General features: G+C 45.4%; 2 protein-coding genes across 2 annotated transcripts in view; one reads left to right on the forward strand and one right to left on the reverse strand.

Moving 5' to 3' along the window:
* The window catches only part of WDR33 (WD repeat domain 33), a 68,548-nt gene extending 62,442 nt beyond the window's left edge, over positions 1-6,106 (forward strand). The window contains exons 20-23 of the mRNA XM_057378164.1: positions 1,579-1,745; positions 1,851-1,943; positions 2,713-2,898; positions 5,440-6,106. Of these exons, the coding sequence (XP_057234147.1) occupies positions 1,579-1,745; positions 1,851-1,943; positions 2,713-2,898; positions 5,440-5,669 (676 nt within the window). The 3' untranslated portion in view covers positions 5,670-6,106. The remainder of the gene's footprint in view (positions 1-1,578; positions 1,746-1,850; positions 1,944-2,712; positions 2,899-5,439) is intronic.
* A 162-nt stretch (positions 6,107-6,268) lies between these two features.
* Positions 6,269-10,158, reverse strand: SFT2D3 (SFT2 domain containing 3). The gene is made up of 2 exons (XM_057378166.1): positions 8,707-10,158; positions 6,269-6,330 (listed from the first exon to the last, which is right to left on the reverse strand). Exon 1 carries the CDS (start codon positions 10,039-10,041, stop codon positions 9,385-9,387), a length of 657 nt encoding a protein of 218 aa, XP_057234149.1. The 5' UTR covers positions 10,042-10,158; the 3' UTR covers positions 6,269-6,330; positions 8,707-9,384.
* Positions 10,159-13,513: the final 3,355 nt, after the last annotated feature.

Raw genomic sequence — 13,513 nt, forward strand, 5'->3', positions numbered from 1 at the left:
CACACCATATCAGTATTAAAGTGGGAGGCCCTCTAAGAAACCTCTAGAGGACTGTGCTGTTTCAAGGCTAAACAATATTGCTCTGTGATTATTTGAACCATTGGTACCTGAAACTGTTGAGTTTGTTTTCCCAAACCATCCAGGTTAATGTAAATGGTTCATGGTCCACACACAGCACTGCTCCATCCACTGTTGTACCTGTACAGGCACAGCAGCCTCCTCTCTGTATTGTGTTTGTTTTCTGGGAGGTGGAGACAGACCTATTGTTTTTTATTAAAAACAATGTAAAAGTTTAAAAATATTGTATTGTGTTATGACTACTGTTAAAATATTTAAATTTGTAATTAAAAGGTTAATGTTGTTAAAATTCTAAATAAAAGTATCTAAAGTTTTGCTTGTAATAGGATGCACTGTGTCGTTAATGAGCTGGGGAAGGGGRTGCTGCACACAGCCCACACCATCACAATATTGCGGTGGTTCCAGTTTGGCCAGTGCGGAACTGGGAACAGCGGGGAGGCGGGAGGCATCTGTGACTGGGCAAGGAGTGCTCCACGCTGTGTGCTGTCACTGAGGGTGGGCACCGTAGCRTGGGGTGGCACGGTGGGGACTTGGCACCAGTGTGCCTGCACCACCTAACACCTCAGCGGGGCTGTGACAGAGCCAGAGGCGCTTTGGAGCGCAGTCATCACAGAGCACGGAGATCAGTTATTGACACAGCCATCTACAGCTTACCTGGCATGGCACTGACAGCTCAGCAAGAGCAGTCTCCTCTCTGAAGAGCTGTCCAMGTCCCCAGTGTGGCGCTGGAGGAGCTGTACTCAGTTAAGATGCAGTGCAGAACCCAATCGTACCAAATTCCTGARGATGCCATTGATACTTACTAGATGGCAATTATCAACTTCAGCGTCATAATTACATTTTGTAACACAAAATTCATTGCTGCAGTTGGATAAACTGCTCTTCAGGTTGCAGAATGCYACTGTGCACTGTTCAGCCATCATTGTGCCTACAGATCCAAAGGGCAGCCGAGAAGCATTTGCTAAAATTGTAAACTTGGAACAATGGAATGAAAAAAGAGAATTGTCTGGCAAAAGAATCACAGAATTAATAGGAATGAGATCCTGTAATATTTTGTTATAGCCGTGACTCTCATTGCTTCTGTRTTTTCAGTTTGTTTTATCATGGAAATGGAAAGGAAAAAAGGGAAGGGGAATGTTAAGACCACCAGARTTAAGGGGAATTCACTTATACTTTTCCCTGCCTTACCTCACCTTATATCTGTAATCACTCACTGATTATTTTTCCCACCTTCTCGTTAAATGAATGCAGTATGTTTAACAATATTTTTCTTGTATGAAAAGCCAACATAAGCAATGGAAGGAAATATGAGGGGAAAATTACAAAACTTACTGTCAAAGTGCTCAAAGGCAGAAAATGAGCACTTTTCCACCTACAAATCCTGTTCTAGTAACTGTATGTGCTATAGCATCAAGTGAAACAGTTCAGAAATTGATAATTAAACTGAAGCTGACTCAATTATGCCTAAAAACCACATTTGTATCATGTTCTTTCTTGTAGCTTCAGAAGAGGAGGACCCTCGAGACACGAGGGCCGGGGACCCAGGGGCAGAGATGGCTTTCCTGGCCCTGAAGATTTTGGGCCAGATGATGCTTTTGACTCTCCAGATGAAAACTCCAGAGGAAGGGACCATGGTGCGCGGGGGCGAGGTCGAGGTGCTCTGAGAGGTGAGGGGAAATGATGAGAAAGGAAAGGTATTTCTTGGGCAGATGACATTATTTTCATGAATACAATATCTCTTCTTACTCCTCTCTCCTTCTCATATTGCTCAGGAGCTCGGAAGGGTTTGCTTCCTACTCCAGATGAATTTCCACGCTTTGAAGGAGGGCGGAAACCAGAATCCTGGGATGGAAACAGAGAACCAGGTAAAAAATTTGRTGAGGTTTTTAGACTTCTAAGATAATCGCTTAAAAAAAATTCTTAAAATCATGTCTTTTTCCTGTACTTCAGATGTTTGTTACYGGTGTTTTACCAGGAGAAAAGCCAAATGCAGTTCTTTGGTCTTTTAAATTTAAGAAAGAACTATACAGAATTTACCTGATTCTAAATACATCTGTCTTACTGAACTRAAGTGATTGTGGCCTCAAAGCCTTGATTTTTAGTTGTCTTCTTGTACAATCCAGAACTGCCCAGGCAGTTGTCACCTCTGGATGACTGAATCCCATTTCACAGGGGTTTCTTATGACGTATATTAATGCCAAGATTACAATCCAGTAATCTTTCTTTTGGCTGATTTCTTTTTCAGCTGCAATGTCTGACAGTTTATATTTGCATTTGTGTTACTAAAGGCAACACCATATGGGGCAAGACAGAGCTGTAGAATATCAAGGGAAAAAAGCACAAAACAACACATGAATAAATTGAGATGTGATTATCTCTAAAATATATAGAAATATTTTATATTCAAAAGAACACTTTACATCTGYCACACTTTTCTTTCCCATCATCTTTAAAATTTGTTTTACCTTCAGTTTTATTACTAAAAATGGGATGGAGGGGAAGTTTTACGTAATTTTAACTTCAAATTGTGTGTCAAGTAGTGTGGGCAATTCATAAATTTATGTGGCCGCCTCCAAAAATGAGGAATCCTGATCCAATGAACATTACTTATCCTGTGTTTTCGTGCCTGAACAGGTCCTCGTGCAGATCACCCTCCTCACGACGGGCACTCTCCAGCCAGCAGAGAACGTTCTTCTTCACTCCAGGGCATGGACATGGCCTCGCTGCCACCACGGAAACGGCCCTGGCACGATGGACCGGGAACCTCGGACCACAGAGACATGGATGCTCCAGGTGGACCTCCAGAGGAGAGGAGCAAAGGTAAAAAAGCCCCTTTGATTGAAACCCTTAAATTATGCTGGCATGTTTTTCAGCATTAGGTTTATCCAGAACTTCTGTGTTCAGAGGGGATAAAGCTGAGCTGGTAATACCTGATTTTACCAGTTGGGAAGTTAAAGTCCAGTCGTACAGGAACATAAAAACAGAGGGATTTTCTTGAACATGAAATCCAAATCTTTTCTCCAGCATCACAGAACCCCCTTCTTTATTGCTGTGTTCAAAAGCACTTAGTTTTGGTTCCCTGTTACTCCAGCTATGCATTAAAAATGCATTAAGAGCATTTTTCCCCCTCATTTTCAGAATAGTTATTTGTCAATATTCATACTTGTGAAATCATCCTTTAACTCAAATACAAGAACATTGAGCCTGTAGTGATATGTCCCTGAAGTGCTCTCTAAAACTGTGAAGATCTGTAGTTCAGTGACCTACTGAAATATAATTTTTATATTTAATGACTTTTTAGTTACCGTTGTGCACTTTTCTAATTGCTTTAGGAATCACATAAACTTCTGACACACACAACATCCATGGACAGACCTCTAAAACTTAAATGTAGAAGACTGTTTTAAAAGAAAAAAGGAAAATGTTTTTCTCTTGATTTACACTTASCATTCACTAATTTCATTTGATGTCTTGAGTTGTAATTAAGTTGAATGTTGGTTCCTATTATTTCTGAATGCCACCTGTGATTGCACTGAACTCCACCACTTCCAGCCTGAACTAGCTCTCTTCCAAGTCAGAGCTCTGACCTGTTTAGTTATTATTTCTAGAAGTCATTCCATACCTTTCACTATCCTTGTTACTCTGTATATGCTATTGAGTTTTAAATTATCCTTTTCTAAATTAAATTGAGGTAACTAGGAACTGCAACCACTGATTAAGATGTGGYGTAACCATGGATTTCTACAGTTGTCTTGGATTTGTTCCACTTTCTCCATTCTTTCCTAGTAGTTCCTGGTGTCATAGTTCCCTCTAAGTGGTCACATGCTACTCTAACCCACAAAACACATTCTTGTGGAGTCAGCACTGGTTCAGAGCCTTTTGCTGTGCATGTTAGTTCCACTGTCACACCAGTTCTTGATTCTACTTCTTACGAATCTCAGCATTTGTGTTCTCTTCTGTAAATATTGTCTTTTCAATGTCCTCACATTGACTACCCACTGTCAGGTAGTGACCAGTGACAAAGATCCTTCTCATTTGCTTCCAGATGCTGAGCTGGCAGCCTGCAGCTGAATTTGTTGTGGTTAGGCTGCASAGCTTTGTCTCTGATGCCACTGAATTCCATCCCACTTCTCTTACCATTGTCCCAAAGGTCGTTCAGTTTTAACTGCATGTCACTCCTCCTCTGCATGGACTCTATTCCCAGTGTTGCATTATCAACAGGTTTTATCATTCCTTCACAGAGGTTTTGAATAAAACTCTGCTGATAAACCTCTCTACCAGTATTTTTCCATTTATAAGTGTGTGCTGTATTTCTCAGTGTAGCCAGCATCTATCAAATCTGTAAGGATTTCTTCTCCAGCTTCAGTAATGATTGTGATAACTCCATCATATTCTTTAATAAAGTCAAGACAACTGTTGTCCAGGCACAAGAAGTGTGGTAATTAACTCATAATGTGCAAAATTTAGAAGTTTAGAATGATTGCAGAAAGCCTGATAAACCATGAATAAGACTTTTTCCTATGTGGGCTATTTCCCCTTCAATTGCATTGGTAAAGTCATTTGAAGATTCAAACTTCATGAGTTAGAAACTCTGTGAAACAAATTGGTGACTGTTTTACATGGAACCAACCAGAGTCAACAAAAACCACTCTTGCTAAAGTGAAGCAAAAATATCTGAATTCAGCTGTAGTTTGTGTCTGTGAAACAAGGTTACCACTAATTTTGTTCTTTCAAAATACTGCTTATTTTAGGCTAATGAATTGGGTTGTGATTTTTTCTAATGTTCATTTACATATCAAAACCAAAAAGATCTGTGAGAATTAGAAAAATCTATTCCTGGCARTAAGAGCTTGTGTAGTTTTCTTCGTGATTAGTAGTAAAATTAAGCATTTTTCCATTATTTTTAGCCATCAATGGAACAAAACAGTAATGTTACTCATTATCTTCACCATCAGCCTCAACTTTCTCAGTCTGTCAATAGGGCAATGTCTTTGTTTAGGATTTTTAAAAGGTATTTTGCAATAAAAACACAGAACCACAGACAGTGTTGAAGCACAAGAACAAGCAGCTTGGAGGACAAGCTGATTGTCATTACTGTGACTTCATTTCAGTGACTGCTGACTGGAGAAAATATAAGATCCTTTAATTCCCAAGAAATTGCTGATTGTTGTCCATCTCCTGAGCTACAATGGAGACACAAAATCTATATAAAAAAATTGCAGAGGGAGGACGCATGAAATGGCAGATGTCAGCTACAGCTGGTTTGTGAATGCTGAYCCCACAGCAGCACTAGCTCAATGTACAGCATGTCTGAGAAGGGACACAGACTCACACCAGTAACTGCTTGTGCTTCCTTTATAGGACGAGGCAATTCAGGACCTTCCCAGAGAGCGCAGAAGTCTGGCAGGTCTGGTTCTTTAGACGGAGACCACCACGATGGATTCCACAGGGATGAAGCCTTTGGCGGYGGCCCCGGCGGAGCCAATAACCCTTCTCGAGGAGGGCGGAGCGGCAGTAACTGGGGGAGAGGAAATAACATGAACTCTGGCCAGTCACGGAGAGGAGGATCCAGGGGTGGAAGAGGCCGATAGAAGAGGCTTTGACTGGGTCATGCCCAGTCCTTGCGGGACAATATTTAAATAGACTGCTACTCTGGACTCAGTCACCTGCAACGCCACGAACCTAGATTCTTAACTGGGATAATAACTGAATGTGCATTAGTTCCTAACAAGGGTCTTTCTTTTCCTAAATYGGTCATCTGCCTCTAGCTGCAGTATTGTAGCTAGCTTTGTTTTGTTCTTTCCACTCCCGATTTCCTCACTTTCTTGTTTTGTCAAGAGCTGGAATTTCTTTTAAATGTTGTGGAACATGGAGCATCTCCACAGATTTCAGTTCACCTCCAGACAGAAACTTGTTTCTATATGTACAGTTTGTCAAAGAGTTACGTTGGTTTTGTATGAATACAGAATGTAATTTGCGCAAAAATTAACAAAAAAATCAACAGTGTGTGATTCTTTACTCACCTATTACTGTAGAGGGTTGTATTTAGGCAAACTTGTGTTTCAGATGGAGCAACAGCACTACCTCCTGAAATCTCAGCCATTTAAAATACTGAGAGCCAACTCCTAGTTTTTTGGTTTATCATGTATAGAGAAGTTTCATTTTCACCTTTAGCCATCTACAGATTACAAGTGGTGCTGATGTTAAAATGCCAAAATGCAGGCGATCGCCGCTGCTTGCTAGTCTGMCATCCTGAAAGAGAAAAAAGTGGAACACCTTTTAGAACAAGTCAAAGACACAATATGAGTTACATAACCTGGATTGCAAGACAAACATCACAGCAAATATTGATGTTCTACCTACCCTTCACCTAGGCGAGACACGGATTTTTGTTTGAAATAGCATCTGTTTATAGAAATTGAGGAAGAAAGTTTAGCAGCYTGATTGGTATGTTTTACAACAGCTGTTATGACACATTTTTTAAAGCTGTGGGTGTTCAGCAGAGTCTGGTGCATTAATTGCTGAAGTGCAATTCATCACTTCCATAGTAACTTTTTTTAAGTATCTTCTTCTTTAGGGTATTGCTACCTGGTTTTACTAGAGGAGGGAAATGAGGAAGAGGGGTTATTCCCATTTCCCATATTTCATAATAAAGCTGCTTACCAACCATGAGTTTGTTTTCCCCATAAATCACTCCGATTAATCATCTCCAGCCACCATGTTATCAAAAGGCTCCTTTAATCCCTAAAACTTGAAAATGTTACCACGTAAGTACCTGTTCTACAGATACCTCTCAGGAAGGTCCCATATTAAAAGTAGAGTGTAATGAAAAATCACTACCAGGCTTCCCTCTCTCCTGCCTTGAATTTCAGGTTGTAATCAGGATGAAGCAATGTAGTTCTAGAGGCTACTGCAACCCAGCAACACATGGCAGGTACACCATCTTCCCATATAGTCAGGTCTACCAAAGGCTGGCTCAAGTCCTGATGTCCCATTGTACTTAAAGACATCAAAGCACAGGTGCCTAACTGATCTCTCGCTTCAATCACAAGTACAGTGTTTAAAATGACATTTGAAAATTGTAACTGATCATTGGCCTAAAAAAATCCTTGTCATGGGGCTCAAGAGACAGAGAATGGGCTAAAAGGAATTAACTAGAAACAGCTGCAATGAATCTGATATGACAGAGTTTCTCCCTTGAGAAAAAATGCATTTTAGCTCTGTCTGGAGAGCTTTGGGTGTATGTCTGGGAGTTAGGATTTGTCCTGAAGGTTTAATGATAAAACTAATGATTTAATTGCTGGCAAAAAGGAAAGCTTGCCCTTTTCTTTTTCTTTTTTAGCAAGCCCTATATATGTTTAAGGGACTAAAAGAAATCTAATACTTTAAATATAGGAGTTCAAGGATGAGCTTTAGGCTTTAATTAAACCACAGTCCTCTACCAAAACAAGTCAGAGTGTACCTAACAAGAGAAAATCCAGCTKTATCTAGACAACTTGTATCTCCTCTGATGATTGGTTAATTCCTTAAACGATTATGGTATTTGGTGTTAAGYAATATTCTTCATCACAGGGCAGCTTTTTAATTGGGTTTCGAAGCATTTCACAATCATATCCTCAAAAAAAAATTCCTAAGAAAATATGATATTTAGATTTTCTACAAAGTCTTAGACAGTAACAACATACCAGAAGAGACAGAAGCGGCTTCCCAGTCTGTGACAGCATGACCCACTATTGCTGGGAAATGGACACAATTATTTAATGGGATATACTTCTGTATGCCTCAGGTCATGTTCTACCAGTGCTGCATGTCGACTCTTACGCTCTCTCAGTTTAGAGCTTGTCTCAGATTTAATTTTACACTGCTGTTAGGAATAAAATTAACTCTGTATACTGTAACTTAGAAATTGTGAAAACGAGAGCTAATTTAATGCTGTTCTGAGAGCTCTGATCTACATTCTTAATGGAAAAAAGTAACCATTAGTGAAATGTCTATACTGACAACTGGACACAAATAGTTTTATTAAAGCAATCCATGTACATTCAAGTACCCCCTTTAACAATTTCAGTTTAATTAGGAAAAGTATTTGGTAAATATGTTAAAACTAAATAGTGATAGCAGGTTAAGTATTGCGGTGGCTTTATTTCCTCCATGAGGCACAAACGGTCAGTGAGATACTCACTGGGAGCTCTGTGCAGGTGAGGCCTGCTTGTCCCATTTCCTTGCAGCAGTCCAGGACACGGCCCAAACTGGAGCACCCAGCTGGCAGCCTGAATTCAGCACCTTCCTAAGGCAGCTCAGTTTCTGCACTGAAGCAGAGGTCCAGTTACTAGCAAATCTATTTTTGAAGGTCAGGCTGTGACAAGTAAGCAACTTCTGCCCAAGTTCAGAGAGCAAAATGTATATATGTATACACACTAAAGTTCTAAGAGCTGAAGCTACCCTTTGGAAGCCCGAGGATTTGGTCCCTTAGCGCAGCTGTAAGGCAGCAGTACCTGCAAATGCCAATGCTCTTAACTAACACTAGCACCTTGCATCTTTTCATCATCATGCAGGAAAAACCCCCTCCCCTTACAATCATGGGCAGTGTTTGTGACCCGCAGCCCCAGGAAAGCTTGTTTCACTTACTGGATGGTTATTTTAAAGCTGCTTTTAGAGAGAAATGCAGTTCAGTGGCCACAGTCTTCATATTCACCACTGGTCTGAGGTGGCAGCAAAAACAGTATGTGTTCAGAGTGTAGGGGTCAGCACAAAATGAGGTAATACCAGTTAATCTTTGAATGTTCTCCCCCAAACTTGATCACATTTTGCTAAATCATCTTCGTGTTTCGGTATCCGCCTTGCGCACCTCAGCCGCTCCTCGGTACCGGGCCAGTCCGTAATCACAGCGCGTCCGCTCCGATCTCCCGCTCTGCAGCAGCCGCCGCAGCAGCCACACGGGCCCATGCTGGAGGTAGGAAATGGGATCTGCCAGCTCCCACCCAGAGCTGGAGCGATTCCAAGCCATGGCTGTGGAGCTGGCAGTGCGCTAAGGCAAATACCGAGCTCGGGGCCGCTCGGCAAGGCTGACAAAGCACACGGCAATACAGCTCCGAGTCACCGGGGCCGCTCMGCTCTGTCAGGCGCTGCTGCTGCTGTTCCTCGAGCGCTGGCGAGGAAAACGCGACAGGACGCGGAGGAGGCGAAAAGAAGTGGCGTCCCCTGTCTCGGAGTCGGCTGGCTATTGAGCGAGGGTCTCAGTCCGTGTGCGAGGGATTCCCGCGGGGATGCGGCCGGTGTTCCCCCGTTGCGGCAGCACAGCCGGTCTCACAGGGGCAGTGCCTTTCCCCAGCCGCACACCGCGGCGCGGAGCAGCCCGGCGAGGCGGCGCAGGCCGGCGGCACCCCCGGGCAGCGCGGCCAGGAGCGTGGCGGCGGCGATGCCGAGCTGCGCGGCGGCACCCAGCGCCGTCAGCGCGGTGCTGCGCAGCCCCAGCGCGGCGTACAGCGTCCCGAACAGCGCCCCGAGATACAGCAGCGTCCCGCGGCCGGGCTCTCGCAGCAGCCGGGCGGGCCCGCGCAGCAGCGCGGCGGCGCCCAGCGCACACAGCGAGCCGAGCGACCAGAGCAGCGCGAACTTGCGGGCGCGCAGCAGCAGCAGCGGCGCGCACAGCGCGGCCAGCCCGAAGCACAGCGCGGCCAGAAGCACGCACAGCCCGCTGCCCGCCAGCCGCTGCCAGCGCGACAGCCCCGGCAGCCACGGGTCCGCCTCTCCCGTCCAAGGACACCCCGAGCTGCCCGCGGGAGTGCCCGGTGGGAATGGGTTCAGCGCGCCCAGCCAGGCCCGCAGCCCGCCGCCGTCCCCCGCCTCCTCCTGCGAGTCGCCGGCGGCCGGCGGTGCGGGGACCGCGCTCGGGCCGGTGGCAGCAGCAGCAGCCTTGGACTGCGCGAGGTACTCGTGCAGTTGCCGGCCCAGGTCCGCCATGGCAGGGATGGCACCGGCACCGGGCGCTACAACGCTCCCTCCGCCCACCCCGGCGCCGCCATTTTCCCGGGCAGGAGCCACATCCGGGGCACGGCCGAACGCGGCGGCCACAGGCGGGGGAGGAGCGCGCATGCGCAGGGGAGAGAGAGGCGCGTGCGCGGGGAGCGTGAGGGCTGTGACAGCTGAGGGGGAGGAGACAGAGCGGGTGGACTGAAAGGAGTGTGGGGTCCGGGGAAACCGAGAGCGCTGTGAGGGCTGGGAAAGCTGAGGGGGAGGAGACAGAGCGGGTGGACTGAGAGGAGTGTGGGGTCCGGGGGAACCGAGAGCGCTGTGAGGGCTGGGAAAGCTGTGCAGACTGCGAGGGCTCTGCGGTGTGAGGGCTGTGAGTGATACCGGGACTGTGAGTGCTGTGTGGGCTGCGAGGGCTGTGGGCTCTGTAAGAGCTAGAAGGACTATGAGGGCTGCGAGGGCTGACTGGGCTGCGGGATCTCTGAGGGGTCTGAGGGCTTAGAGTGATATTGGGGCTGAGGGGGTTAGAGGGCTGAAAGAAAATATCCTAACCTCCAACAGGTAGGTCATACCTTGGAGATTGGTAACTTTGGGACGGAGGAATGAGTTACTGTTATCAGGCTTTAATGAATCAAGTTCATCTAAGGAGAGGGATTTTGCCACAGTTGCTGGTTGAGCAGTAGGACTTTTCCTCTGCCTCCCCCGGCTGACAGGTCTATGGTTCATTAGCTGCAAAGTAGCATCGAGTAACGATTTCCACACAGCCTGGTCACAGTGTCTCCACTCTGTTCCACCCTCCATTCTACCCCCCTTAGCAGATGCGGGGRGAAATCGCCGTGAGATAGGTTTCGAAGTCATGCCAACTACATTCCATCCAGGGAGCAGCAACTGTGATTTATCCTGTAATTTCCGTACTGTTACAGCTCCTGTTAAAATGCTAATATAACTCCTCAGTTTCCACTAATTGTATTCCCAGTTACCTGTCCACGGGGTCGCCAGTCATATTCCCACAGCAAGGCACACATAAAATCTGTGCTTGTTKGCTCCAGATTTCTAGGGTGGGGTTCAGAAAGTGAATCAAAAACCAGCACATAGCCCTGTTTTTAGCAGAGCAGATGATAAGGTAAGCAGATAATGGGGAAGTAAACTCCATCGAGACATTTCTGGCTTGGACCTTTTGTGCAGGAGCCATGTTGGATGTGTGTAATATTGGAGCTGGTGTCCAGTTTCTGGCTGTGGGCTCCTGAGTGTCGGTGGCAGTGCTTTTACATGGGAATACCTAGGACCAGTATTCCAGATGCAGGTGGTAGGCTGCAGCAAGGAGGAGCAGCTTTCTGTCCTAGCACATTCTGTGTGGGAGCAATCCCCCAATGTTTGCAATTATCATATTGTAATCCAAATTTTGGAGTTAACCTTCAAAAGTTATGATAGTGCTCTTCCTCAAGAACGAAAGCACACAGTCCTAGTGCTGCAAATTATCAGGTTTCCAGGGAATTAAAGGGATATCAGCAATCCTTTTTATCTGGCACCTTTGGGTGGGACAGTTGAGAAGTGCAGATACCAGGGTGTGCAGTTCGATGGGTGCTGTTGAAGTTGCAGCCAGCAARATGTTCCTTATCTGGCACTTTTGTGAGTTACATTTTTGTTGGACKCTTTCAATGTTGTAGCTGGGTGAGAGTGAAGAAACATATTAGCACATACAACTGGGGAGGACTTCTTGTTGCTGTTTGAGTGTGGTGCGAACAGGAGTTTGCACATGGAATGGTAAGGTCAGCGAGAACCGACGCTTCCACCTTGGGAGCGGCACTTTGGGTTGGTTTGTAGGTACACAGCACCATCTAGCTGTGTATTAAACGGAGACGGAACGGCACCGTGGTTATCGCCAAACCATCCAATGTGGAGATCCAAAGTCCCCTGCTCTCAAAAAAAAAAAAAAGCGCCAGAATAGGAAGATTTCACTGACTTTCCCTTYCATTTGCAAACTTGCATTCGCACCACAATCAAGTGGCAGTTACTTTTCCTTGCAGTCTATAAACTGCACACACAATCATGGTGCACTGTGCTTTCATTCTCAGCTGTATTACATGGCATCATGCACTTTCAGTCTCTCAGAGTCTGAAATGTCTACATCTCGCACACAGAAATGTGTCAGGAGAGAAGCAGCTGCTGGATCTCCAAGTCATTCAGCAAACCACAAAACTGAAAGTGCAGACCATCACGGCGTGTGAGCAGTTTGCCGGCTTTAACGGGTGCAAATGGAAGTTTTCAAATGTCAGGAGAGGAAGATAAGCAAAAACTGTATATCCTGGCACATTTCTCTGTGCAAGCTGTAGCTGGAAACTTTTCAGTTTCGATCCCTAGCTGGCCGCTCGCAGCCGGTCCCGCAGGGCAGCAGCRCCGAGTCGGGCAGGGCCGCCCGCTCMGCCATCGCGCCCGTTGCTAACAACAAACGCGGGGCTGCCCCGGGCCTCGCTGCCGGAGCCGGCGCGGTCTTGGGATATTTTCAGAAGCAAAGCTGACACGTTTTACCACTGGATAATTGCCCTGTAGCTATCCTGAGATTGGGTTTAGGAACAAAAAAGAGGCCAGGGCCACAAAGGCCATGTGACAACAATGAGGATTTCACTGTCCGAAAACCAAAGGTTTATTGCATGTGCTCCAGCTGAATGGAGGGCAGGTTGTGTTTGGGGTGGAAAAAGGGCAGAAAAGGCTTAACTGAAACATTAGTTGTCCTGTTCTGCTTCCTGTAGTATGCTCCTGTCAAAAGGGATGCTGTCCTAAGGGGCAGGAGAGATGCCAAACCAGATTAAAAAACCCCCAAGCTCTAAAAACAGGGTTCAAAGTAAAGTTAAGAGCTTGCAAATATTTTAATAAATAAATAAATAAAATTTGCTTTAAAATATAAAATAAAAATAATRACAACATAACATTTGGATGCATATCTGGTATTAGGATATTCATGGATACGGGAGGAAGAGGAAGTGAACACAGACAATAGAAGGTGATGAGAAAATGCAGATGTTACCAGTGAAACACAGAGGTAATGGCAGCCCCAGCAATGCCCAGGGGTAATGGGATGTCTGTCCTTGGGACCCAGGTGTTCAGGAACTTCCATGGACCAGTATKACAAGTGACTTGAAGATCTGAATTTGAAGGAAAGGAGAAGCAATTGGAAATCGTGAGGTTTTGGGTGCCAGGTCTGTTTTTTCAGTGACAGAAGGGTGCCTCACTTCACTTCTTGAATTCTGAACTCATTAAGCTGCTGCCTGATCCTCAGCAGTGGAGAAAGAGGAGAAGACAGAGCTTAAACTTTTTTTCATCCCAGCCAATTTTTGGTCAGTGGGGYTCCCAAAGGCTGGGTATGCTTCCCTGCATTCTTATTCCTTTGATCCACGGAAAACAAGGAGGGGGGAATCCTACCAAAAGCTTGTTAACAAATTACTTACATTACAAGCTTTTAAAC

The sequence above is a fragment of the Malurus melanocephalus genome, unplaced genomic scaffold (assembly GCF_030028575.1).
Source record: "Malurus melanocephalus ecotype Western Australia unplaced genomic scaffold, MMel_1.1 scaffold_343, whole genome shotgun sequence".
Lineage (NCBI taxonomy): Eukaryota > Metazoa > Chordata > Aves > Passeriformes > Maluridae > Malurus > Malurus melanocephalus.

What these genes read in the sequence shown, in the direction of transcription:
- SFT2D3 (XM_057378166.1), bottom strand. Translation starts at nt 10,041, where the DNA reads ATGGCGGACCTGGGCCGGCAACTGCACGAGTACCTCGCGCAGTCCAAG.